This window comes from Ostrinia furnacalis, unplaced genomic scaffold, assembly GCF_004193835.3.
Source record: "Ostrinia furnacalis isolate ACB-3 unplaced genomic scaffold, ASM419383v2 OfSCF1598, whole genome shotgun sequence".
Taxonomy (NCBI): Eukaryota; Metazoa; Arthropoda; class Insecta; order Lepidoptera; family Crambidae; genus Ostrinia; species Ostrinia furnacalis.
Window position 1 is genome coordinate 156,835 of NW_021131837.1, and position 26,067 is coordinate 182,901.

At 38.6% G+C, this 26,067-nt stretch overlaps 1 protein-coding gene across 1 annotated transcript in view; it reads left to right on the plus strand.

Annotated features, from left to right (window-relative positions):
* Positions 1-495: 495 nt before the first annotated feature.
* nvy (CBFA2/RUNX1 partner transcriptional co-repressor nervy) overlaps positions 496-26,067 on the plus strand; it is a gene marked incomplete at its 5' end in the record, with an annotated part of 38,619 nt that continues 13,047 nt past the window's right edge. The window contains 8 exons of the mRNA XM_028304885.1: positions 496-635; positions 1,384-1,547; positions 2,016-2,162; positions 2,973-3,094; positions 9,778-9,971; positions 10,493-10,672; positions 11,177-11,301; positions 11,769-11,927. Coding sequence (XP_028160686.1) covers positions 496-635; positions 1,384-1,547; positions 2,016-2,162; positions 2,973-3,094; positions 9,778-9,971; positions 10,493-10,672; positions 11,177-11,301; positions 11,769-11,927 — 1,231 coding nt within the window. The remainder of the gene's footprint in view (positions 636-1,383; positions 1,548-2,015; positions 2,163-2,972; positions 3,095-9,777; positions 9,972-10,492; positions 10,673-11,176; positions 11,302-11,768; positions 11,928-26,067) is intronic.

Here is a 26,067-nt window from a genome sequence, read left to right on the forward strand (position 1 = left end):
ATTGGATGTACCCTGATATCCATTCAATTGGATGTACCTGTGATATCCATTAAATTGGATGTATTTTTTTTTCAGGCAACTGATATCCATTAAATTGGATGTACCCTGATATCCATTCAATTGGATNGACGAAAATTTCTGTGTTCTGGTCTTATCCAGAGGTTCTCAAATAGGGGCCTGAAAATGCGGCGAAATGGTTCCAGTAAAGGATGGTACGGCAGTGTTTGCTTCGCGCTCGACTTGGCGGGGGCACTGCCGTGCCCCCAGATTTTCAAACCTTATTCCTGCGGTAAATTCTTTGCCAGTGGGTTATGTCATAAGTGTGACTCTCCTCTAGAAGAGCGGAGCCTACCCACTAAAACCCGACGGTGTTCTTTGAGGTCATTGAAACAGATTCGCGAGTTATTGTCAGTCGTCCGATTCTCAGTGCTTTGATTGACTCCTCATCACCTCAATTTTATTGTTACAACTCATAGAATAAGTAGCTCACCATAGAGAGGACCTAGGAAAATTTAATCTATTATTGTTTGTTGCAGCAACGACAGCTGGCAAAGAGAGGAGGTCGCCGGAGCAGGAAGAGGTCAGAGCCTCCCCCACTCCTGGACCTCCCAGCCCACAGAACAACGGAACTACAGGTATGAAACAACAACTGATTGCATAAGATAAGAACATCTCTCCACTATCCTATGGCCATACCAATCCAACGGTTAAATATCTGGCTGAATCAAGAGAAATGTACGCGGAATTGCAGCTGCTTTTGGCAGATTGCAAAGAGAACATTGAAAATGTGTCGCTCACGTAATTTTGTGTGAAGAATGACAACATCTTCGAATCCTAAAAGCCCAAGTGCAAAACATGTTTAGTTCAATACGGAATTGGGGGCCATGTACAACTCTCGTTCCCACCGTTGCAAATCCTGTGTAGCCAGGATCTACAGCTTGACTGCTAATAAAACTCAACTAGTGAAGGCCATGTTTGTCCCGAGGGAATGTTAAACCGTCATTGGACCCGCAACGTAATTAATCAGAAGAATATAGGAGGAGTTCGAAGTTAAGGTTAAGGTTTGTAGAAGATAACAGTAAAATGGTGTTTTTTTTTAAATGGTATTTTGCTACCAGAATCAATTGGATTTAATTGGATGTTAAGTTATTATTAAGTTACCTACTTTTATTGAGTTTTGAGAGAGTAGTATAGTTTCTCGCAATTTTCTACGAGCCAACTGAAAAAGACATCGATGCGAGACAATATTTACAGATGATGATGATGGTTATATTTGCAAATGATGATGATGGTTATATTTACAAGATTTTTTTTGATATTTTTTTAAAATTATTACTATTAAAAAAAAGTGAAATGGTGTTGAAGTGTCCCGTTTGCCCCCAGCGGCGCTCTCCTCCACGGAATCCCTCTCGCCCCCGCTGTCGGAGGCGTCCCGCGCGCCGGCCCTGCAGCGCTTGCGCCGCTTCCTGTCAGCGCTGCAGCAGTTTGCTGCTGACGTAGGCGCGGACGCGGGAGAGAGGGTCCGACAGCTGATTTACAACTTGGTGGTGAGTGCTGGTGTTTTTGCTACTTTATTTTTAATTTCATAAAGCCAAGGCTGCATCCTGTGACGCGTCTTTCCATTCTATACATGACCGGAACGCAAGGGTGTGAAACTAATAGAGTATAGTTTGGAAATAACTCTTTACTAAGCTCTTCCAAACTGCGAGTATACGCGAGCAGACTATGTGACGTTACAGAAATACCATTTTGCCAGCGATCCTTCTGCATCTTTCTCCAAAGTCTTTATTTGAATTGGTTGATGAACGGAGGACACCAATACACCATACTACTTTTTCATCATACCGGTCCTCCTCCTACTCCTAGGACCTACGATTATTTATCAGTCGAGAAAATCTAACCTTCAACCAATTCAAATTAATTATTCATTTTGCATTACTGAAAAGTACATGAGGACGTAGTCGGTCTGTAACGATGACGTTTTAGCAAAAATAAATAATCCTCTAACTCCCCAGTCAGGGACGCTGAACATCGAGGAGTTCCAAGCGGGAGTGCAGGAGAGCACCAACTACCCTCTCCGCGCGTCAGTCCCGGGCTTCCTCCGCGCTCTCCTGCCGCTGGCACAGAGGGACTTACATGCACGAGCTCGGAGAGCTAAACAGGTGAGGATACACTACACTATCATCATCATCATCATCAGGTCATTGAGTATTCACTGCTGGGGGAAGACTCCCTAGTTTACCAGAGGCAAATGGAAAATTTGAAATTTTGGGTAGTCTTGTCTCAATTGGAATCATAAAACATGATCTTCGTAGCATCAACGAAGAGCGAGCGTTGAAGATCGTCGATAACACCACCAGACGCCTCCCCTTCAGAAGGATTAAATCTGGACTATAGTCTGGTCTGCGAGCACGTAGAATTTTGTCCAATGACCCCAAGCTACCCATCCTTATCGCTCGTGCGTAATTATGTTTCTGTCGCGCTCGCACACTCACTGCAGGCGCTCGTCGCATAGTCGCGACAGCAATATAATTACGCGCGAGCGATAAGGATGGGTAGTTTGACATTGGACAAAATTCTACGTGCTCACAGTCCGGGCTTTAGTCGGGCGGGAATTTTCAGATGGTACCAATATTTCTTCCGCAGTCATGTCTTAAGTCACCCACGGAAAGTGTGGGATCCTATTCTACTCTACCGGTACTGACTGACCTCTGGCAGGACATGAATTCACAAAATTTCGCTTACCAGGGGATTCTCTTGACCACTGAGCTACAGTGACTCAGAGACAAACGAGTAAGCTGTCGTTTAAAATTCATATTAATGCTCAGAGCATTAGGTAAAGTTCTTTAAACCATGATAACGTACTAGACCTAGAAGTTTATCACTATCTTTTGCCTTTTGGTCCACTAACAGTCCAGTTCTCGCCTACCGACCTGGTATTTTGTTCCACTAACTCCCTACTCTCTCCACAGACTCCCCTCCAGTACATCAGGTCGCACGAGCACCTCATCCTGGAGTCAGGAGGCGACGGCAGCGACATCTTCGCGACGCCCCAGCCTGCCGGCGAGACCCTCAAGCGAAGAGCCAGTGAACCGTAAGTGATTCCCAAGCTACATCACCATCAGGTAGTTTAGTCTCTCATCCTGGAGTCAGGAGGCGACGGCAGCGACATCTTCGCGACCCCTCAGTCTGCCGGCGATACCCTGAAGCGAAGAGCCAGTGAACCGTAAGTGATTCCCAAGCTACATCACCATCAGGTAGTTTAGTCTCTTATGCTGGAGTCAGGAGGCGACGGCAGCGAAATCTACGCGACGCCCCAGCCCGGCGAGACCCTCAAGCGAAGAGCCAGTGAACCGTAAGTGATTCCCAAGCTACATCACTATCAGGTAGTTTAGTGTCTTATCCTTGAGTCAGGAGGCGACGACAGCGACATCTTCGCGACGCCCCAGCCTGCCGGCGAGACCCTCTAGCGACGAGCCAGTGAACCGTAAGACCTTATCATTTTATCATCATCAGGTCATTTTAGTCTTCATTGCATGAGACTGAGCAGTAATGTACCAGAGGCAAATGGAGGATTTGGATCTCGCCATCGCGGCATCGATGGCCAGTGGGTGGATGGTAAGGCGAAAATAGCCCAAAGGTGTGTCAGTATCGGTGTTCTGTCGTCGGCTGGGACCTCTACTAACACAAGCGTACAAAAATTATATTTAATTGAGATGCGTTAAGAATCTTGAATCTTCTCATACTGCCCCAATCTGCCCATGTAGACAAAGATTCTTAGCAAAGAAACGTGCATTAACCTATGTTGGATACGTTAAAAAATATGGGAAAGTTAAACTAAATTGAGCATCATCCATCCCTACTCAAATCAAAATCAACGCATTCTAATCCCAACCGTCAAGCTCTTTCGTTTCCCATCCCGCACAGTACCTCTAGTACGAAAAACTTTCGAGTTCGTTTCGTTGCGTATTCAAAGTGTCATCGAAAAATTTTGTATGAAAAATTAAACAGCGCCCCCTAGGGCGGCTATAATATAGGGGGCGCTGTTTAATTTTTCATACAAAATTTTTCGATGACACTTTGAATACGCAACGAAACGAACTCGAAAGTTTTTCGTACTAGAGGTACAGATTGTAAACCAATCAAAAGTTCGCAAACGAGTTGAAAAATCATTAGCCGGCAGCGCCGCCGCGGGACAATCGCGAACTATCAATAATCGCAGGTGCCTGTTGTGGACAGGTAATTTGTGCCGCCCCCGCCTCCCCTGAACCCACACGTAGGGATGTGACTCACTTGCTAAAGGAACTGGTATGACGATACCGGGAAATTGGTACCATTTAATATTTTTTCTTTGTTTGAACTTGGCGTTTGTTAAGTGGATAGTAATAGTATTAGTAACTGTCGTTTGTTAAAGAATAACACAAACCATATGATTATGTACAGGAAGAGACTAAGAATTTTATTAATTTTGATATTTTAACGCCTGATGATTTAGTGCAGGCAATTGCTACTATGTTTTCTTTTGCTATTCTTATAATATCTTTAACCAGCAATCGTTATTTACTTAACTAACACAAGAATATATAGTTAAGTTTTTCTGTAAAGCTCTACAGAAAGCCTAATAAATAATCATCAAAAGGAAAAGAAGCTTAAAATTGTCTAGGTAAGTGTCACATATTAGCACTCAATAGTAGCGTTTAACGTGGTAGTTTAAAACCAGATAAAACACGTTATTCGATAGCTGACAACACAATTTCAGTTCTGTAAATCACACGAATCCCGTTCACGCGATACCAGAATCACGGCCCTTCCCTACCCGTCACCTGTCACGCACAGTCACATTTTGTCGCGGCCGCGATTGTTCGAGTAATAGCCAGTCGATGGCGACTCCTCTGCGACCTGTCGAGGGCTGTCATTGCGGTCACCGTGATGCTTTTGAGCTTTTCGGGGTGGACTTTATCGATATTACATGAGAGAAAAGCAGTACTGCCAAAATACCTACGACCCAATAGTATAAGTACCTACTAACAATGACTCATTTCATCAAGGTACTCATTGCTCAAATATGAATTACTTACTATGATTGTCGTTTAGTTGTCTTTTATAATCCGACCGACCGCGACACATCGATACTAGGGCTTGAATACCGGAATTCCGGAATTTCGTAACTCCGGAATTTCGGATAGATTTTTTCCGATATTTCAATTCCGGAGCTGAAGCTAATATCGTATTCCGATATTGAAATTTTTCATAAATTATTTTAAGTTTTCAATACGTTTAAGTATCAAAATAGGACCTTAGATAAGGAAGAGATTATGTATTCGAAACCTTATTACTAATAATATTAAAGAGGCAATAGAGCAAAACCAAAGCTCCAAAATGTTCGCTTGATACAAGTCTAATGGGCGAAGCCAGCTGAAGACAGCGGATGATAGTGTAAATTCAACAAAAGCTGAGGGTTCTGGGTGATATCGAAAAGTTTTTAAGGACAGCTAAACCTCGGTCAATAAACCTGTTAATAGCTCAGTCACAGGACAGTTCCAAGAGCTAAGCTAACTCGACACTATACTGAAGATATCCCGGACATCAGCCTATACGAGATTAGGATGACTCTCAAACAGCTAAAGAACAACAAGGCACCGGGTGATGACGGAATAACCTCGGAGCTTCTGAACGCGGCGGGTGATAAGCCGATACTGAAAGTCCTTCAGAGACTGTAACTCCATCTTACTCCAGGGAATAATGCCAGAGGCACGGACCAAGGCTTGGTGTTGTTTTTCTTCAAGAAAGGGGTAAAAGCCTTATTAAGGAATCACAAACCCATCTGGGTAACTGGCTCTGAGTCATGTCTACAAGCTGTTTTTGAGAGCCATCACAAATAGTCTCGCGCGTAGGTTCCATGACTTCCTCGAGAGGCTTTACTCTCGAGGAAGCCGGTTATCGAAAAGTTTCACTTGCCTATATGCCAGGCGTTCTTAGGCTATGAGAAGGTCTATGAGCCTGGCTAAGCACGAGGGCAAATCCTCTACAGCGAGCTGTGACTGTGAGGCAGGGAGATGTAATAATACGTCGAATTCAACTCGGCTGGGCAGCATTCGGGAAACTACATAACATCTTTTCGACCAAAACACCTTAGTGCAAAAGTCTACAATCAGTGTGTGCTACCAGTAGTGATTAAATACGGTTGGGAAACATGGCCTCTTACTATAGGCCTTATAATAAGCTGCAAAGTTGCACACCATGGTATGGAGAGTGCTATGCTCGGTGTTTCTTTTCGAGATCGAACCAGAAATTAGGAGATTCGTAAACGAACTAAAGTCGCCTGACATATTATTATAGCGATCGGATTAGCAAGCTAAAGTGGCAATGGAAAGGGCACATAGTACGTAGAACATCAAGGTTCTGAAGTGGAGGCCACATACGTGTACGTGTTTGTCTGGAGGCGCTTTCTTTTGTTGGCCGTTTGGTATAGTGGTTTGAAAGGGACTACTATTCCGGAGGTAGCGGGTTCGATTCCCGCACAGTACAAACATTTGTGTGCATGAACATATTTGTTTGTATTGGACTGGGTGTTTTCTATGTATAATGAGTATGTATTTACAAAAAAAAGTATTTAAGTATGTTTATATCCGTTGTCTAGTACCCATAGTACAAGCTTTGCTTAGTTTGGGACTAGAAGCGCAGTGTAAAATGTCTAAGGATATTTATTTATTTTTTTAACCAATTCCGGAACTAGAACCGGAATTCCGGAGTTGAGTGCCCAATATCGGAAATCAGTTCCGGAGTTGAAAACTATCCGATATTGCAAGCCCTAATCGATACAATACAATAAACCGTGAACCTGACAATTTCCAAAAAGCAAACAATCTGAAGAATAAGATTTTGCTAATAGAAAACACCAGGCGCCAAGAAATATGTACGTCTATTTCACATAACGTCATTTAGGTCCACAATAAATAGTGCCAGCTGCTTCAAATTTTAAAATACGTCGCACCATAGTCGACGCCATTATTAGTTCGACAAAACACGCGGCGCCAAGCCCCTGTTTAGCAGTTTATTATCATTGCGCCATTTGGCCAGCCTGGCCGGCGATTTAAATTCCGTGGCCATTCGTTATGGCGGGTTGTGGGCCGGATTTATGGGAACATGGCCAGGGGCCGGTGTTTGTGGCCGTCAAACGCTGCATCAGGCTTTGGGAGCCCAGAGAAAAACGGTTGGCACTGGACAACCGAAAACAGCGATGTAAGCGAGCTTATGTGATAGGGTAATTGTTATGAAGACTACTAGTAAATAACGAATGTTTAGTATGACATGATAGGGTAGAAAGGGCTTTTGGAAAACAATATAGATTTTCAAACAAACGCTCTTCATTATAGCAAAGCTATGATTAATCTTGTAGACATCACAATGAGCTCACATCACACTGTCTTAAAGACAGATCTGAAGTTAATATCCAAATGGAATCAAAATGACCTAATTACTTCATAACGTCAAATGAAGAAGAAACTTACCTCAAATTTTGATGGCAATCATAAAAAGTCTCAAAGAATCGATGAAGTATCAGATTTAAGAGAGATGTAGACTTTACGATTGCGTTCAGCGATTTAGAGGCTCGTTTTAAAGAGCGCCTGACGGTTTAGTGCGAGCAATTATCGCGATCTGAAGTTTGCTGGCGGCGCATGGCAGGCGCTATAAATGTTAATAGCGTTGACAGACGACACTGCCAGCTGCTGCCCGATCGGAATATAATACTTGGGAGAGTTATGGAAAAACGCAATCTGGTGAGACTCTTAGGAACTCTAATTTATTATTGTTAAATTAAAAAAGTTTGTGGTATTTGGTTATAACATTAAACAACTTTTTTCTTAAGCTTGAAAAACAGCAACAACTGTTTATAGTTGAGTAAGTAAATCAACACGCAAGAAAGAAAAATCTAAAAGAGAAACAAATTAAGACATTCGTAAGAAAATCCGCAGTTTCAATCTGTTATTAAATCGTTCGCTCATCAACCAAAATTCTTTACCCAAAATTACCTATTCTAAACAATATCAAAGAGAAAATTGTTTCTTGATTCTAACTCCGAGTTTTGGGTCCAAATGCCCACAATTAATCAGAAGTTGCGCAAAGCGTTCAACGCACCACATGTCCCGTGTAGCGCCTGGAGGTTTGCAATTACTTAGTGATTTAACTTCTGCTGTACTAATTGCTATTGCGGAAAGGCAGGCGCTGCGCTAATCTTACTCCGAAGATTGTTTTGCAAAATAGTTGGTAATTACTACTGTGTTTAGTAATTGAATTCTAACTATTCTAACTACTACTACTGATACGTTTTCTTTAAATAGGGATGTACATTATAACATCATTTGCTAACATTAAATACCTACGTATCCTATTTGATTTCTCACTTGATTTTGCGTTTTATTTTTGGTGGAATTTATTTATTTGTTAAGTCTACCCTTTTTAATGCACTCATTCCCAAAACGTACATAGATTACCAGGTATAACAGATTTTAGTATACCTAAATTTAATGTTACACTATAGACATACGAGTAAGTTATATGTTGAAAATTTTGAATGAGGTTCCTCCTTTACTAATTTCAAAAATAATAATAGCGGGTACCTCAACTGTCGGTATTTATGAGGATTGATAATTCCAAGTTACGTAAAATGTTGTGCAAAGTTTTGTACACTAATTCCAAGACCTGTTGGCTGCAGAGAGGGCGGAGCTTCGGATTATTAATTTATATCGGCGATTGCAGCGGAGACCTGCATCGATTGGTGTGTGGGCCAAGTGAAGAGAGGAAAGCTTCGAGCCAAGAGAAATTGGTTAACATAATTTAAAATGGCATTGATAGAGTTTATGGCATTATTAGACCATCATCAAATAGTTTTAACTACTTTCTTCAATCGACTCACATTCAGTCAGTCATTTACGCTTGAAGCACAGATTATTTACGAGTGATTATACTCCTAGAGTGCAAAATAAATTTTGTCGAATTTTGGTTTAATAAATAGAGACTAGATTTTTATATCATGTAAAGTTAAAAATATTATAGTATCCAACGTAAAGTATTGAGTAAATACTCATAATTTACTATTGATTTGAGATACTTAAATCTTCCGAATTGCGATGATTCTTCTGTGCTCTACATTAAGATTACTTATTACGTCTAAATAAAAATAAAGATTTGAGAAACTTTCCGTGTCATCCGCCATAATCTTTTGCCTTCGCCACCTATAAATATTAATACCCTCCGCAGTGTTTGGCCAAACTTGGCATTGTCTTCATTTGTTCAGTCGTTTGTTCTTTGCTCTGAATTGAATCCACTCTTTGAACTGGTATTCGTTCCATTGAAGGCTTCGCCGATTGGTTTCTGCTGATGACACAAGCCTACTTATATTGTTTAAGTTAGGTTTGTTTTTTGGTTGATAATTAGTTATGAGAGGTTAGGTTAGTTTTATGAATAGAAGGCGCGCTAAAATTTCGCACTTCGAGTATTTATTATGGTATCAATACCGAAGGCTGATGTTCCAAACCCTACTTATTATTTTCGGACGGTCATGTGAAAAATACTTATATTATTCTGTGATACTACTTACTTTTAATCTACTGTCATCTATTGGCAGAAGGAGAAAAAATAGAATAAAAAAAACATGTCACATCGCGATTCGCGATGTAGGACTCAGTGCGCCATCTTACATTACAATAAAACTTTGTAGCATAAAGTTTGTTACTATTGTGATTTTCCCCACTGATTCTCAAACTTCTCTTCCAGGTTCTACGACGCCCAAACCAACGGGTCTCACGAGGACTACGCCCCCATGGCGAAGCGGCCGCCCCCCTCCAGCCTGTTTCTGAACCCCTCACCCTTCCTCTGTCCCCTGCCAAGCAACGCCAGTCTGTTCGACTATGCGCCCCCTTACCACGCGTACCATACTCAAGGGGAGAGCGCGTTTGAACGTAGAGATGGTGAGTGGAGTTGCTAGTGTTTTATGGTTCTCAAACTTTTAATGGAGTGGCCCTAAACAATACTTTTGGTTCAAAATTAGTACTAAAGACACGATTAGTGATGTCCGAACATTATTGAAAACCCAGTACCTACATGAGCAAATCATTAACTATTCTGTAATTATTAGAGCAATACTTAGTTTTGTATAGCTGTGCATAAAACATAAGATCACGGAGTTAATTTACTATTTTTAGTTTATTTATTTACTCTTCTTTGCCTGGCCCATTCCCATTTTATTTGGGGTCGGCCCCCTAATCATGTGTCTCCAGGGGGCTCTTTCCTGGGATGTCTTTTTGTTGACTTGTTATTTACATATTTACTATAGTATATTATTTATTATAAAACAAAGGAAAGGGAGAAAGTAGGATTTCTTTTTTAATTCTTACGCAAAAGTGGACAGAATTTGACGAACTTTCCTAATTTGAAAACAATTAAGTCTTGCAGAAAATAAATAATTCTTATTTTTAACTGTCTTTTATAGGGGGCATCTCAGTCCGCGACGTGTCATCAATGAACGCGTCATTCTCCGAGCCCCGCTCGCTCGCAGCGCCCCCTGGCGGGAAGGGCGATGACGAGTGGAAGAACATCAACACCATGCTCAATTGCATCCTCAGCATGGTGGAGAAGACTAAACGGGCGCTGGCTATACTGCAGCAGAGAGGTTGGTGATCGCGACTATTGTATAGGTCATAGATTCTCAAAGTTGTGAAGAGGAGCGCCTAGTAGGGGGCTTCTTTAAGTCTTTCTTTACAATAGAAAATAATTTTATTTAGCTTAATTGGCCGTTTGCTTTCAACAGTTCCAACAGAGTAGAGTAAGACTATCCTTTTTTTAATCTTTATTTATTTGGAGGCTTTTGTCTATTAGGACACGACAGCCCCATCGAACCTTAAACTAAATTTACAATTTAATGGATTTCACGCCAGCGGGAAGGACTATCCTAAAGTGAGACACTTTATAAAGCGGCTAAAAGATAAATTCTCCATTTTTCTCTAGTAAAGTAGAGAGGGTCGTGCTCTAGCAATGAAGTCTACATGATCTGATGATGAATCAATAAATGAATTGGTAAAAATAAACATTTATCAGAACGCACCTAATTACAAGATATTCCTAATCAACAACAGTCTTTTTGGACTACAAGACCACCCCATTTTCAACTCGACAGGTGTAGAACCAACAGAAAGCAACGACATCAAAAGGGCCGCCAGCGAGATCATGGCGGCGGCCGTGCGCCAGACGGAGGAGCGCGTGGCTGAGGTGCGCCGGCGCGCCGAGGACGCCGTCAATCAGGTGAGGTATCTACTCATTTATTATTGAGCTAATAACGAGATCAGATTTTTCCCGCAGCTTTTCTGGCGTTAAACTTTAAACCCTCGTTTCATTTGTCATAATAACTATATCGGCGTGCCTTTCACCGCAATCTGTTCAGTGGTTTGAGTTGTGCACTGATAGATCAGTCAGTTCCGTAACGGTACCCCATAAGAACACAGATTAACAAAGGACATTTTCTGATCACCATCCTTCTCACACATAGCGAAAGAACCATGGAAGAAACCAAGATGAAACTGAAAATACAAAGACGGGCATAGCTGGTCAGGAGAATGACGAAATCTTAAGTTACTTGGTACAAATTGAAGAGATTTTGATGTACGTTTTCGGACGGACCAGTTGCTGCGAACAATGGACGTTATTCGGTTGAAACGAACAAACTAATATTGAACGACACCGTTTAAAAGTATACTTTTTCTTGTTAATAGGTGAAACGCCAAGCCCTGGTGGAGCTCCAACGAGCGGTGGGGGCAGCAGAAGCGAAGGCCTTGGAGTTGGTGGCGGCCGAGAGGAACAAGGTGGAGAGACACCGCCACAGCCCGCCGCCGGGGAGAGACCTCAGTCCCAGCGCCGCTGCTCAGCAGAATGTAAGTCAAATAGTGGTAAAAACCTTGGCATGGGCGTATCCGAAAATCCGAATCCGAAATCGCTTTGAAGGAGCGAAGTCAAACGTTCCATGTTTCCATGTAAAGCATCTCTGCTCTATCTAAGCTAGATTGAGTTGGACACAGCCAAACATTCAAATCTGTTAAGAGGCTTAATCTGTATCAAGCTAAAAATAAAAACAACTACGACAAAAAACGACGCTGAAAAAGAATAAAACAAGATTTTCAGAATACTGAACTGAACGAAGTTGCCAATGTAGTTGCATAGTAATTTTCATGTTTGGAAAACCGCAGTCACACGTTGTCAAAGTGCTCGGCTGAACCATTTAAGAACCTAGTAAGGGACATGTTTTCAGATTTTCGTTTTTTATCATAAAGCTACATAATATTAAGGTACCTACCGAATACAAAGACAGAAATTGCGATCAAACAACTAGAAGCCTAAAAGGCAAGGGACTCCAAACCTAGTAACTACACCACAAACCCAATTCGACCATTTTAAAAAACCAGTAAGTAACATAAACCATTTCGAAACCTAGTAAGTGCATGAACATACTAGGTTTTATAATGGTCAATGTGCCTTACTGGGAAATGAAAATACGTGTCNTGTAGTGTTTGTATCTACGTACTAGATAGATACAATACGCTGTCTCACGTACACAAGTGATAGGCAGTCACGTGACGTCGTTACGAGTGGGACGAGTCAGTCGTACGGCAGACGCCGGCGAGTACGGACGTGCCGCAGTGAGACGCTTGGTGTGACGGTGAGCCAGTGTGCACATTTACAAAACGGTACATAATATTACTATTCACGAGATAAAATATGTCCCCTGCTCGTCCAATCCGGACTACATTCACTTGGAGGCCATATTCTCGTAAATGTTGTAATGGTAGACGCCATGGCGAGATGTTTTCTGACTATTTTACGTATTTAAATATGAGGCGACGTCGGTGGAATATCATTTTTCCAGAGAACTATTTGAAATGTTTAGTAGAATGGTGAATTTTGTGGAATTTATTTTCTTATTTGGAGCAGATATTTGATAAGCCTACAATATTTTTTTACTGTTATATTTTATATTCCATCTTCTAGGTATTCGTTTCTGTACTAGTAAGAAATTATTTAAATTGTTTGGTGAATATTTTTTATTCTTTTCACTGTATTAAAAGTATTATACCTACGACTACATTTTAATTAAAATAGAGAAACACGGGTACTATCGCGAACATTTTTATATGAGTTACAAAAGTTATTTAGACTATATTTTAGTAAAAAAAATACTTATCACGTGACACACTCCATGATAGGTGCAGCGACACAATGAATAATAGTTCCGAAATAAAACACCGCATTCGTTATAATCTGCACCCAATTCGGGCCATCACCTTCGGTAGGGCGCTGTCAGCCTTCACAGCCATCAAACTTTGTCCATAAATAATATTCGTAGGCCCGAAAACTAAATTCGTGGTGAGCCTACTTGTACATTCACTCCTACATGCTTATCTACCTTATTACAACTGACATAGAGTCCCTAATCCCTCCAGCACGCCGGTACATTTATCAAAGCAAAGCTATTAATTCCAAAGACAGCGTATTCAAAATGCACGCGAACCAGACACGCCATTTCAATGCGAATAGGTATAATTTACTCGGCAATTAGCTAAATGTTAATTGCATTGTCTAATTAAAACAAAACATCGGAATGGAGCGCTGTCGGCCATTATACGGTTGTACACGATTGTACGTGTGATTATATTGAGCTGTGACTGTAATATGTTACAAAGAAATTAAAATGTTTGTGTACACGTACAGATCGCTACACTTTGAGCTAAACATCGTGTAAGTAATAAGTCTAAAACCTGAAATCAGTTAAAATAGTAAGACACGGGTCTTAACGCGACGTTTATTAATGAGTTACATTATGTACTCACGGCTTGACGTTTCGGCTGCGATGCTACAACCGTGGTCACAAGCAGACTGGCGGTTCGCGGCGTCGTCCGTGTTTTACTATTTTAGTTGAATTGGAACGCGAAAGTTTAAAATCTGAAATCAGTTGTCTCAGAATCTAATAACCCTCCTTCTGGCGCAGTCAGGTAAATAGTTTAACTACATTTTGATACGAGTATATTATCCTACTTACATACCTATTAAGTACTTTACCAAAAATCACTTTTTCATAAGCAAAGGCAACACATTATATCCCGTAAACTTTTACCAAAATACCGCAAACACGTATTATATTTACCGTTAATATTACATACGTTCACGCACGATTAAAGTGATTTCACCTATCAATTAACACCTCCCGAAAATACAGGCGAAGTGCGTTTCTGTATCATTATGTCCGACAGTAATATATTAAGAGCCGCTCCCGAATCAGCAAGTTTTCCGATTAGTGGGCTCCAAACATTCCCCCCCTCATTTCCTACCCCCTGCCGTGTTAGGGCGGGTCTACATCGACGGTAGCGGAGCGGAGATAATATTTGAAATATGACTTACAAGGTCTATCCGCAATTGCCGTTCCTGCAACTGTGGGAACAGGGACTAAAAATTGATTACTGTACTCTGAATCAGTAACACCATAAATACCGCATCAGAATATAAATGTTGTTACGTAATAGGACTTAATACAATCGCATAAGATGCCACGGTGTTTAAATAGATTATATCGGTTCAAAAATCAATCTAACTAAACCGAAAATCTGATTTGCTGAAACTTTGAAAAGTCATTATGCTGTTATCATCTGCACTTGCAGACCAAAACGCTAACATAGTCTAAATTATTGGGCATTCTATTTTATCAGAATCCGAAGCAGTAAACAACATGGTATAGACTTATAAAAGTAAAGAACTCTAGATTCTTGTACTATCAACATCATCATCATTTCAACCACAAGACATCCACTGCTGAACATATGCCTCCTCCAATGGTTTCCACATCGCCCGGTTGGTAGCGGCCTGCATCCAGTGCCTTTCTGCTACCTTTACCTGTTTTTGTTGTAGCCAAAGTAGTTATTATTTTTAACTGCAAAAAAGCAACAATTATTCATAACCTGTTTTTATAACACTACCTTCACCATTCCTTCGCCAGTGCGCACCGCTCCTTACATTCATACCGCGGAAATTGTAAATCTTACGACTCTGGGATTTATTAACCATTAGTATCGGCAAAGGATGGCAATCGCTGATTGTTTACAACCGTACTAACTTGAGGCATTATCTGTTGATTAATCAGTACTAATGTTTTGCCAGATAGTGTCCACGGAGTTTGGTGGGAAACTGGAAGTTTTAGCCGCTTTTTTGCTGTCGATATTTGTCGATTGGTTGTATTACAACGCTTAACCAAATTGCATCATTTTCGTTTGTTAGTAAGTAAATTTTTTGATCGTAAGACGAGTCTTCATTTTAGTTTTTAGGGTATAAATAAGAGAACTAGTATCAATTCATAACTTTATCTTTGGTATGTAACATCTACCCATGTTTATTATAGCCATTAAGAACAAATACATACAGGGTGTCCCAAAAACAATGGATAACCCTGTAACCATCGATAGGCCTCGCCATGATCTCCCTAACGTCCATTTTTGACCCCAGTAAAAATATCACCGTTTTCAAGATTTTTAAGTTTATGTGCATTTTTAGAAAATTGCCACCTGCGATTACTTTTTTTCATGCCATTTCTACAAATGAGGATACTTTTCAATCTAGTTTTTTTCCTTATCACAAGGGATAGTTGAGCTATCAAAAGAAAAGATTAAAATTCAACAAACTAGTTTAAAAGTACGAAAATTTTAAGAAATTGCAGAGAAGAAGGAAAAATTAATTCATTGTCTTGCACTTTTGATCNCAAGGGGTGATTAGTGATCGATACTGATGCCAAAAATGCAATCAGTTAAATTTTTGTCCGTCTGTCTGTCTGTCTGTATGTTCCAGAAACAAAAACTACTCGACGACTTTTAAGCTTGGTACAATTATTCTTCGTACTCCTGGGCAGGTTATAGTATGCTCAGGAATTCCCACGGGAACAGGAATTAGCGGGAAAATCCTTTTGTATGAAAAATCTAAACCGCTTAAGTTAGACGCTTGAAATTTGGCATGCAGGTATCTTAGTAAACTTAAAGCTTAGTTACAACAGGATATTGCAATGCATAGCACCACTGCGAAGCCGGGGCGGGTCGCTAGTAGTAAATAAGTAGATATTTAAGTAGGTAATAAATAAATACGGATTTTCATGTTTTAACCGCATTATTTGTAAAAAGCTTCTATTATAGTATGCAGGATACAGTTTCAGTTGACGGATGGCCGTTAACGAGTTTCTGATGATCAGACTTCAGAAGCTCTTGGGCCTGTTTTAGGCGGCCATTTTGTATTGTGGTGTAGATTTAGCAACTACTAGCTTTCCGTCCGCGGGGAATTTCGTTTGTTAAATTTTCTTGAATTTTCTTTACTATAAACCTCACGGAGCCCGAGACCTTTCCAACGAATGCAAAACCGTGGAAATCGGTTCGTGCGTTCTGGAGTTATAGCGTCAGGGAGGAAAACCCGACTTATTTTTATATAGTAGATTTATTAAAATAAAGATAGAGGCTTCCCATATACTTTAAAATATACAGGTTTCAAGACTTTATTATCATACTAGCTGTGTCTGCTGTGTCCGCGACTTCGTACCCTTTATTCGCATAATATCAGATTCTCAAAATATCAGATTCTTAAAATATCAGATTATCAAAATAGCAGATTCTCAATATAGCCAAAGTACAATCAAGACAACATTAATTATTTTTTAAATCAAATTTATTTTTAAATATGAGACAAACACTTATTGAAAACAAAAAAGATCACCATAGATTTAAAATTATATCCAGCGGCAATCATATAGTTCCAAAATACTGAACTGTCCTATCCATGACATTGACAGTGGGGCGCCACTGTCAATACCGGATCGCTGATTCCGATTTTTGCCATGTTGGAAACCATATAGTTGAACGATGGTAGCGCTCCCCTGTCATTGAGTTTGGTGGGACAGTTCAGCGTGGGTCATCTATACGCATAAATTATACAGGGTGTTTGGCGGAAGGTTAGACAAACTTCGTGGGTGTATAGGTAAAGTCATTTTAAGACTATAGTTCCAAAATACTGAACTGTCCTATCATGAAGCTACAGATAAAAATGGAGGCCACACTCCGAATACCTACTTGAAGCACAAACTAAGTATCACTATCTCGCTCTCTGTGGGCAGACTCGCTCTTTCTAAATAAACAAAAAATATAAAATTGCTCAAATTCAATGAAACCAATGTAAAATCTTTATTTCTTGACATAGGTATCATTAAAAATGATAAGTGTAATTACTGGTNCTTTTTGGCGAAAATTTCATGTTCATTTTCTTAATTACAAAACAGATTAATTAGCTAATTTGAACTATTCGACATGATGCTGCTAACATTAATCTTGATTCTTCTTGACGTCGCCACAGAATAATAATAAGTACTACGTACAGAAGTTTTACTTCGCGAAGGTATTTAAAAAAATGTTTGCTCAATGTCATTAACAATATGGTGTAATTTAGCCTGTCTCAAGAGTCAAGCACCATTTTGTTGACAAACGTCAGTGATCGGCACTGCGCCGAACTATAGGGCTGACTTCGGTAAAATGATGTGACGTGAGGTGCCAAACTGCAGAAAATGGCGGAGGAAATACATAATTTAGCATGAATTATCATGAATAACATTACCTACTTTATTTACCTCTCAGTGTCTTGATGCAACTTAAAAAAGTACATTCTGTGTTTTTATTATTATTTAGGCAGTTAAATACTGCACAGTATTTAGACACCATTATCTTTATTGTCTTCCATCATACACAAGAATACACGTGCATGAGTCAATGTTCGCTCGTATGTGAGGCCTTGTCGAATAGTATCCTGTAGGTGGGCCATCGTGCGTGTTTTGTTTTCGATGTAAACTCGCTGAGATGAACAGGCCTGAGTGCCTGACGTCGCTAACAACATCCTATATTTTTATTACATCGATCGTTAGGGTTAAGTATAAGGATAAAATCTCTCTAACAAACTTGATAAATCAAATGAAAGGATCTTAAATTATTTTAATTATGTACAGAAAATTTTATGATATGGTAGTGAATTTTCGAAAAAAATTCTAAAATCTTTGAATGCAGTTGTTTTATATAACTGGCGTCACATTTAGTTTTTTTTCATTGTGGAAGTTTCTTCACCCAGATGAACAAAGTGGAATAATCCATTAAACGGACTATTCGTAAAACAATTATTAAAATATACCTGTATACCACTGCTACATAGTCGTTGAAGAACTCTGTCAGTTTTAACGGCACTTTCAATGAATTTGTGACACTTGCTCAATAAATGGTAGCAGACGTAACACACCACGTGCGGCCTTCCGTCTTTTGTTTTAAGCTGGAAATTAATCAAAATCAAAAATATTTATTCAGTTAGACCACAAGTGGCACTTATGAACGTCAAAATATTATTATAGAAAATAATAAAAAAAGAAAAGAGCCCTTATCACTTTACATGACGTCTCCTTATATTTTGGGCCCTACCAGCACTTCCAGACAAACATAATTATGGCAAGTGCTGAGAATGTTTTAATTATTGCAGTTTATTTACTGTAATTACAAACATATAGGGCTAAAAGTGCTACAGACATAATCATAGTATGTGTAGGTAATAGATAAGGCAAATAAGAATTTCCATTTTGTAAATAACTAATTTAATATACAGTGTCCTGCAGTATTGTTTGCTAAATCATGTGAAGAGAAGTGTTTGTTCTCTTTGAATCAGAAATAAATAATAAACAAATATCCTTGGACAATTTTTACACTGCATTTATGTAGTCCCAAACTAAGCAAAGCTTTTACTATGGGTAGATACCTACCAGAAAAAGTATAGGTATAAACTTACATAAACTATTTTTTTTTAATACAAACACATTACATAGAAAACACCAAACATTTTTAGTAAATAAATAATACTTACATGAAATGTTTATTACAATTTGATTATGAATAGGGACCAGAAAAACAAAGGAAACTTAAATAAACANCATCTACCGAAGTGCAGGGCCTACAAGCATAAAAGTGAATTCATTCGACAGCTACGAGTAGAGGAGTAGGTAATAAGTAGACATCAACAAATTTATCAAAAGCTCCCATTAAAATCTGTAAGAGACACTTCAAAAGAAAAAAATACAATAAAAATGATGCTTTATCTTAAATTTTTCAATGTTACAAAAAAACTAGCAAACTTTTTTTCTATTTTTTACATGCACTAAGTTATTATCTAAAAAGTTTTTTAGTAAAAACTGATGTTAATACCTTAGCTTAATATCAACTAGTCTAGGCGTATGATTAATTGAATATGACTCTATCAAACGTGAATTCATCCCGATAGTAGGTGCCCCTACTACTACACTTCAAAAACAGTGGACTTTAATACAAACTTCCAACCCCATTTTTACCCCCTTAGGGGTTGAATTTTGCAAAATCCCGTCTTAGTAAGTACCTACGTACTAATTTAAATGAACCGCCATGCAAAATTTGAGACTCCTAGCACTTGTACCTATAGTTTCTGAGATTTCGTGATGAGTGAGTGATTGAGTCTGTCAGTGACCTACTTTTATACATTCAGCAATCAGTGTAGTAGGTGTTTTAATTAGTTCATTTTTCGCGGAAATTAATCGGTAACTTTATTGACTTTGTTTATAACATGAAAAATGATTATGGTGCGTGAATAAGCCTTAGCATTTTGTACGTAGCACGTGCACCCGTGAATTATTATAATTTTAATTTCTTTTTTCATAAAATATTAATAATATTAAAAAAGCTTAGCTTAATTTATTTTCAAAAATTGACAACGTCTTGCAATTTCACCACTTTAATGATTTCTTCACCGGTTAATAGGTATATGTCATCAGGGAGTCGAACCAAGGACCTGACTCGAGAAGTGTTGCTGCAGTCGTCAGAGCTGCGAGGCGTCAATTAGCGAGCCAGGCGCGCGCTCCGCGGCTCGCCAGTCGGCCGCGCCCGCCCGACGCACGCGCCGCTCCCGCGCCCGCGCTCTGCTCGCCCCAACAACGCAAACCCGCCTTCCAACTCGTATGTTATTATTTCATTTTTTTGTTAACCTCACACTGAGATTCAAGTAGGTACTGATTATAATTTACTCCATTGCTAGAACTTTGTGCAACAAAATAACCTACATACAGCTGTAAGAAAATACCTGCTGTTTATAAGTTCCTACTAAATTCAATGAAAATTTTTATTTGTGTGCTACGAATATATCACTTTCAGTGTGTCACGAAAATAAATGATCGCACAACTTTATCGGTGCATATGACAATAATCGGGTAATAAGTCCTACTTTTTTTAGAAAAAACTTATTTTCCTCGTAATTTCATTGTAAATAATACAGAATTTCGAGCTATCAACAAATGAGAGTTGGCTTATTAATAGTGGCCAAGAACAACACGTGTAACGAGAGCTAGAATAATTTAGCGCACGGGAAAGTAAATTGAACGAGCACGTTAGCCGTTGGTCTGTCAACGCAGGGGGCACAACAAGCTACCTCTTCAAGTGAACCTTCGCGTACTTTTCTGCTTTGTTAATTTTTACAAAGATCCAGAGTTAAGTCAAGATCTTACAGTTTTTGTGGCGTTAAAATTTTGTTCAAAAGAGACAATTGAGTCAAAAGAAATATTTCAGTTTAGTTTGGTTTCTCTCTTACCTTAGATATTCGTAGGTAATGGACCAGAATTTGAATCTTTAAAATATAATGGTTTGTTTTTATAAATTTTCAACACCGAAAATTCTGAAAACTGATAACCTAATTTCAATCACAAGCACCTTTGATATTGACTCGGTTTAGTAGCTTAAAAGCAGCGACGACATATTATGCAAAAGATCCCGATAGTGGGTGCGATGACAATGCGCCGGGATCGTTTGACAGGCCCGCGCACTGGGTGCACTGAGGAAGTGAGCAAATAGTATGGCGCTCCGAAAATAGGTGAAGTCGCGGTAGAGGTCATACTCCGCAAAATGATTTCGATATATTTGGCTTGTTTCGTCTCTTTCTCTCTCTTTGAATGAGCAATGTTATGTATCGTTATTTTATATCGGTATTTAATTTGTTATTATAAGCGCGTATCCAAACGTAGCTAGTTTAAAAGCATTATTCAGGATGTGTATCCGAGATTCTTCCTTCTTGATACGCTAGACAAAAATGGCGACGAGCAAAACATTTATCGGCGGCCAAGGCGGCATAGGCCACAACTTGAAACCCTACGAGGAGGGTGAGGACATAGCATGTCAAACAAACAAAGTTTTCCTCTTTATAATATTAGTGTAGAAAAGTAAGATTTGTCTATTATTTGTAATATTGAGACCAAAGTTGAATAACTAAAGTATTCTCGACATCAAAAATATCAAATTTACTCAACAATACCAGTTACACAATGTATTCATGGACTGTATTAAGTAATGTCGCTTCTTAAAACAAGAAAAATAGTAAGAGAGTATTTCGCACGTTGAAATATTTATATTCACCGCCGTTTCAGGAGAAAATTTCAATAAAAGACTAAGAAAAACATAATGTGCGACGGCTCGTAGAAAAACCACAGGTCAAAGGTAACCAGCCAGCTATCGTTTATTTTTAGAATACACAAATATTTTCAGTGCAAAAAAAATTACACGTTCACTAAATAGTGTGTAAACTTAAGGTATTAAGTGTGGAAAAGTACACAAAATAAGCTCAATTGCATTTTCCATTCGTCACGTGGTTGTCGTAGAAGTTACTAAGGAAGAAATATGCGAACATCCCCAACCTGTCTGGCTAGCGTGAAAAGTGTAAGCCAAATCCCCCATTGCCTCTGGTAAATAACTTAGTCGTCGTCGTCGTTAATCATGTCGTTTGGTTTCCACTATTACAAATAGTCCCGTTAACCTCTCCCGTTAACCCCTCCTTAAAGCTAAAATGCTTGTGTTACGAGTGGGTGACAATAATACTCGAGCGGAGGCGGGGATCGAACCTAAGTTCCCCCGATCACGAGTCGGCCAGTTCGACACATTCACCATTCGGCAAACGTCGCTTCAAATTCAATCTAAAAAAAGGTTTAGTTCAAAAACCATGAAAGCAGTTCGCTATATGGTGTGACGTAAGCTATTTCATCCTGGCTTATCTTGTCAGGCTACAAACGGGTCGAGTCCCGTAGAAATTACTGTGATTATGCAAAGCTGGCGCTGCACGGCTCGCTCATGCGTGCTTTCACAAATACCTTCAGATTTTTCACATTTCATCTCCTATTCGTATTGATGTCGCAAAGGAAAAAGTGATTTAGAAATGCGAGAAGCGTATTCGTGCCGTTTTTGTGACACGATGTACAAAGTTTGCAGTGTCACAATGCAGATGTAAATGTGTTTATGAGTAGTAATAGTCATGTAATTAATTTTAAGCAAGTTACTAACTCGTTTATACCAAATTATGCTGATTACTGTCTCTAAATGTCAGACACTCTGTTGATAAAGTTTACATTTAACTGTTGCACCCCATTAAATATTATTATAGCTGTGACTCAAACATTGTATGGAAAACAGCACTTCAAACTAAAAATTATAGCATCTTTTATAGTTGCAATTAGTTTTATTTTACAACTTGTACAGTCTAATAGTCTACTGCAGTGTGTTTCAACGTTTTTCATGACGTGACCCCGCTAGTTTGAAAAAATATCAATCCCCCCGACCTCTTGCTTTTTTTTTTCATGCATTTTTAATGTTACAAATATGTTGTAGGAATCGAACATTTAAATCCATATACCTACCATTTATGCATTTGCATAATTAGATTTCGAATAAATCTTCATTTATAATATTACTGTTTTTTTACTGAGGTAGTTTTTACGACCTCTCGCGACCCCCCTAAAGAGGCTTGGCAACCCCCCAGGGGGTCGCGATCCACAGGTTGAAAAACACTGGTCTACTGTAACCAGCGTCAAATAACAACGCCAATACAACCCTATTCCAGTAACAAAGACGTGTTTCGAACTTTTTGGCTACCTACTTTGGGTTCGTTCGTTCGTTTCAGCCGAAAGACGTAAACGTGCTGGACAAGGACCTCCCCCAAGGATTTCCACAAAGACCGGTCCTGATCCGCTTGCATCCAGGCACCTCCTGCGACCTTCACCAGATCGTCGGTCCATCTAGTGGGAGGCCTGCCCACTTTGTATATCACTATCTAATTTACGCTGAGGAAATCAATGCCAGCAATTGCATTTTGAATGATGGAATATTTTTTTATATTTCTTCGTAACGTTGAATAAAAACAAAAAGCAACGTATAATAACGTAAATGCGCCTATTACCGCCAGTTTAAGCTGACTTCGGATAAACGTTAGAAAATTAGATATAAGACGTGGTGATAGAAAAGACACTTTAATTTATTTATAACAATGATGAAGTAATCTTTGAATTCAAGTAGTAACAATGAGTATTCAATCACACAATAATTAATAAATAGCAATTTAATCTGAATAAGCAGTTGTTTCTATTACCGACCTATAGACGAGGTGTGTTTCTATTAACGTTTTTTTTGTTTCTATTACCGACCGCTAAGAATATTGCTCTTCAATTGGGTATATTCCAAGAGGCACGGGTTCGATTCCCGCTCATAGGCTCGGGAACCACTTGATTTTTTCAAGTTAAATTTGTTTTGCTTTTAGTTTTAGTTAATTTTTTTTTTTTTTTTCAAGTTATTTTTTTTTATTGTTAAAAGAGAAAAGGCACGCTTCTCGAAAATAAATAAATAATCAAGCAGAAATAGTAGAATAATAAATTCCTCAATTATACTTGATTACGCGATACCAGGTCTTCTAGTGAGTAGTGGGGGTCATTATTTAAACTATGTATATTTGAGTTTTTAATAAAAAATAATTTGCATTTAATATTTTATTTTTAATTTGACTTTCGTTTTTGACTGATGTTTTTGATTTTAATTGTGTGTAATTGTGTATTTTAATTTAAACTATGGACAATTGGACAATGTCTATATAATTATTTTAATTTTTTTTTATTAATCCAAAAGATCTTAAAAAGTTACATAGTAGTTGTGATAACGCATGATTGGTTAGGTGTCATGTCATAAATGTTAGTTATATACAAAATACAGGCTTATAAGTCTTCGCAGGTGGCGTTATAATTATGAGGCGGTAATAGAATTAAGTATGAATATTACTTTATTCTATTACCGACCGTAAAAAAAATCAGTAACCAGCTAAAATATCAACTTTAACGAAGACGTGATCAGTGAAGTATCATTTCTATTAGGTTTTATTTTATATCAAATAAGTACTAATTAGAATTTAACAGGTTTTTATAAAATCTATTGTCATACATTATTAGAGATATTCTTTAATGTTCATTGCAGTTTTATGCCAAACCTATGACAATTAATGTATGGCGTTAATTGATTTAATTATGTGAAATATTCTTATGAATCGATCAAGACAACAAAGTGGAGGTTAAATGCGTAATTAAAGATATAAATACTAAAATAAGAAACTTAATCAAAATTCTTACAACGCCATGGGTCGGTATTAGAAACCAAATTATGAAAAGTGTTTCTATTACCGCCCTTATTTAAAATTGTATTTAAGCCACATAAATACAGCGAGAGGGCTATATTGAGGGTTTATTAAGGAAACTAAAGTACGAATTAATATTGTTATGCAAAAACATGTTGGTATACTCATTTGTGACATGTTAAAATCGCTAATTAATAACAAGGTGCACCTTAAGTAGCTGGGAGCGCGTCAGTATGAAAAGTGCGTCTGTTGCGGGCGCGTCCCATTTAATATGAAATAACTCCGTTTACTGGTTATTTACGAACACAAACTTTAATCGTTTTGAACGTCAATAAACATATCTAGATATTTTTTAAGTAACGTGTTTTCTGGAACCTGTTATTATGTCTTTTATGAAAGAAAGAAAAATAGGGCGGTAATAGGATACAAATTTTGGGGGGTCGTTAATAGGCGCACTTACGTTATAAGGCTAAAGAGCTGACTCTGCAAATGGATATCATTTTATTCAGCTGTCCACCTCTATTATTCACCATGACCGAGGATTTTGGGTGAGCCGATACATTTTGTGGAACACCCCTGAATGCCTAATCAGATTATCGGATAGAATGGCTGTCATTGATTTGATTTTCAACGTGGGATCACTGTATGTGAGTACACACCCAGATTAATAATATAAATGAGGAAATTACGTTACATTTCTCGCCCAAACTGTTGATCTAATTTGAATGAATTTTGGAATGCGGCCTAGGAAAATAGAGCGATTTGTAGCTCAATTAATTTTATTAAAAGGAATTTAAGTTAAGTTTATTTGAACAGACAGTGAATTCACATTCGTGTTTTTGATATTAAATAAAGATGATTGCAGAATATTTTCATACTTAGAAAATGTTTTGATTGAGTAAATACTACGGACTTGCCGCTGCGGGTAGAAATTAATTAGATGTTTTGTAAAGCGAATGCCTTCCGTTTGTATATACAAATATGCATTTAAAGTCTATCAAAATCTGATGCATATTTGAAAAATAGTACTTATTCTTCAAAACCGAATAAATCATTTACACTCTAGGTAAATTCGCTGCCTGCTGCTGTATTTCCTGAACACTATAATCCGGGTGTTTTCAAGGCGAGAGTGAATAGGCACTTACAGGGCAGATATGTACCATCCTAGACTGCATCTCACTTAACACCAGGTGCGATTGCGATCAAATACCTGCCTTGTCTAGCATAAAAAAAAAAACAGAAATAGCAAAAATATATGCGATACGCAATTTTACTCCACATTACCTTTCCGTTACCTCGATAAGTCATTATTCAAATCAGACAGTAACATTCACACCTAATAAATATTCCGAATGTCCCAAAATTAACAACATTGGTGCAAATCCGAGCACCAAGTGGCGCGGACCGTTCTAGATGTCTTAAGAAGGGATTTAACGAACCGATGGCTCGGATTGAAACACAAGTTTGTTTCCGGGATTAAGGGATGGCATAACGCTTGTTTTGTTGTGTTGAAAC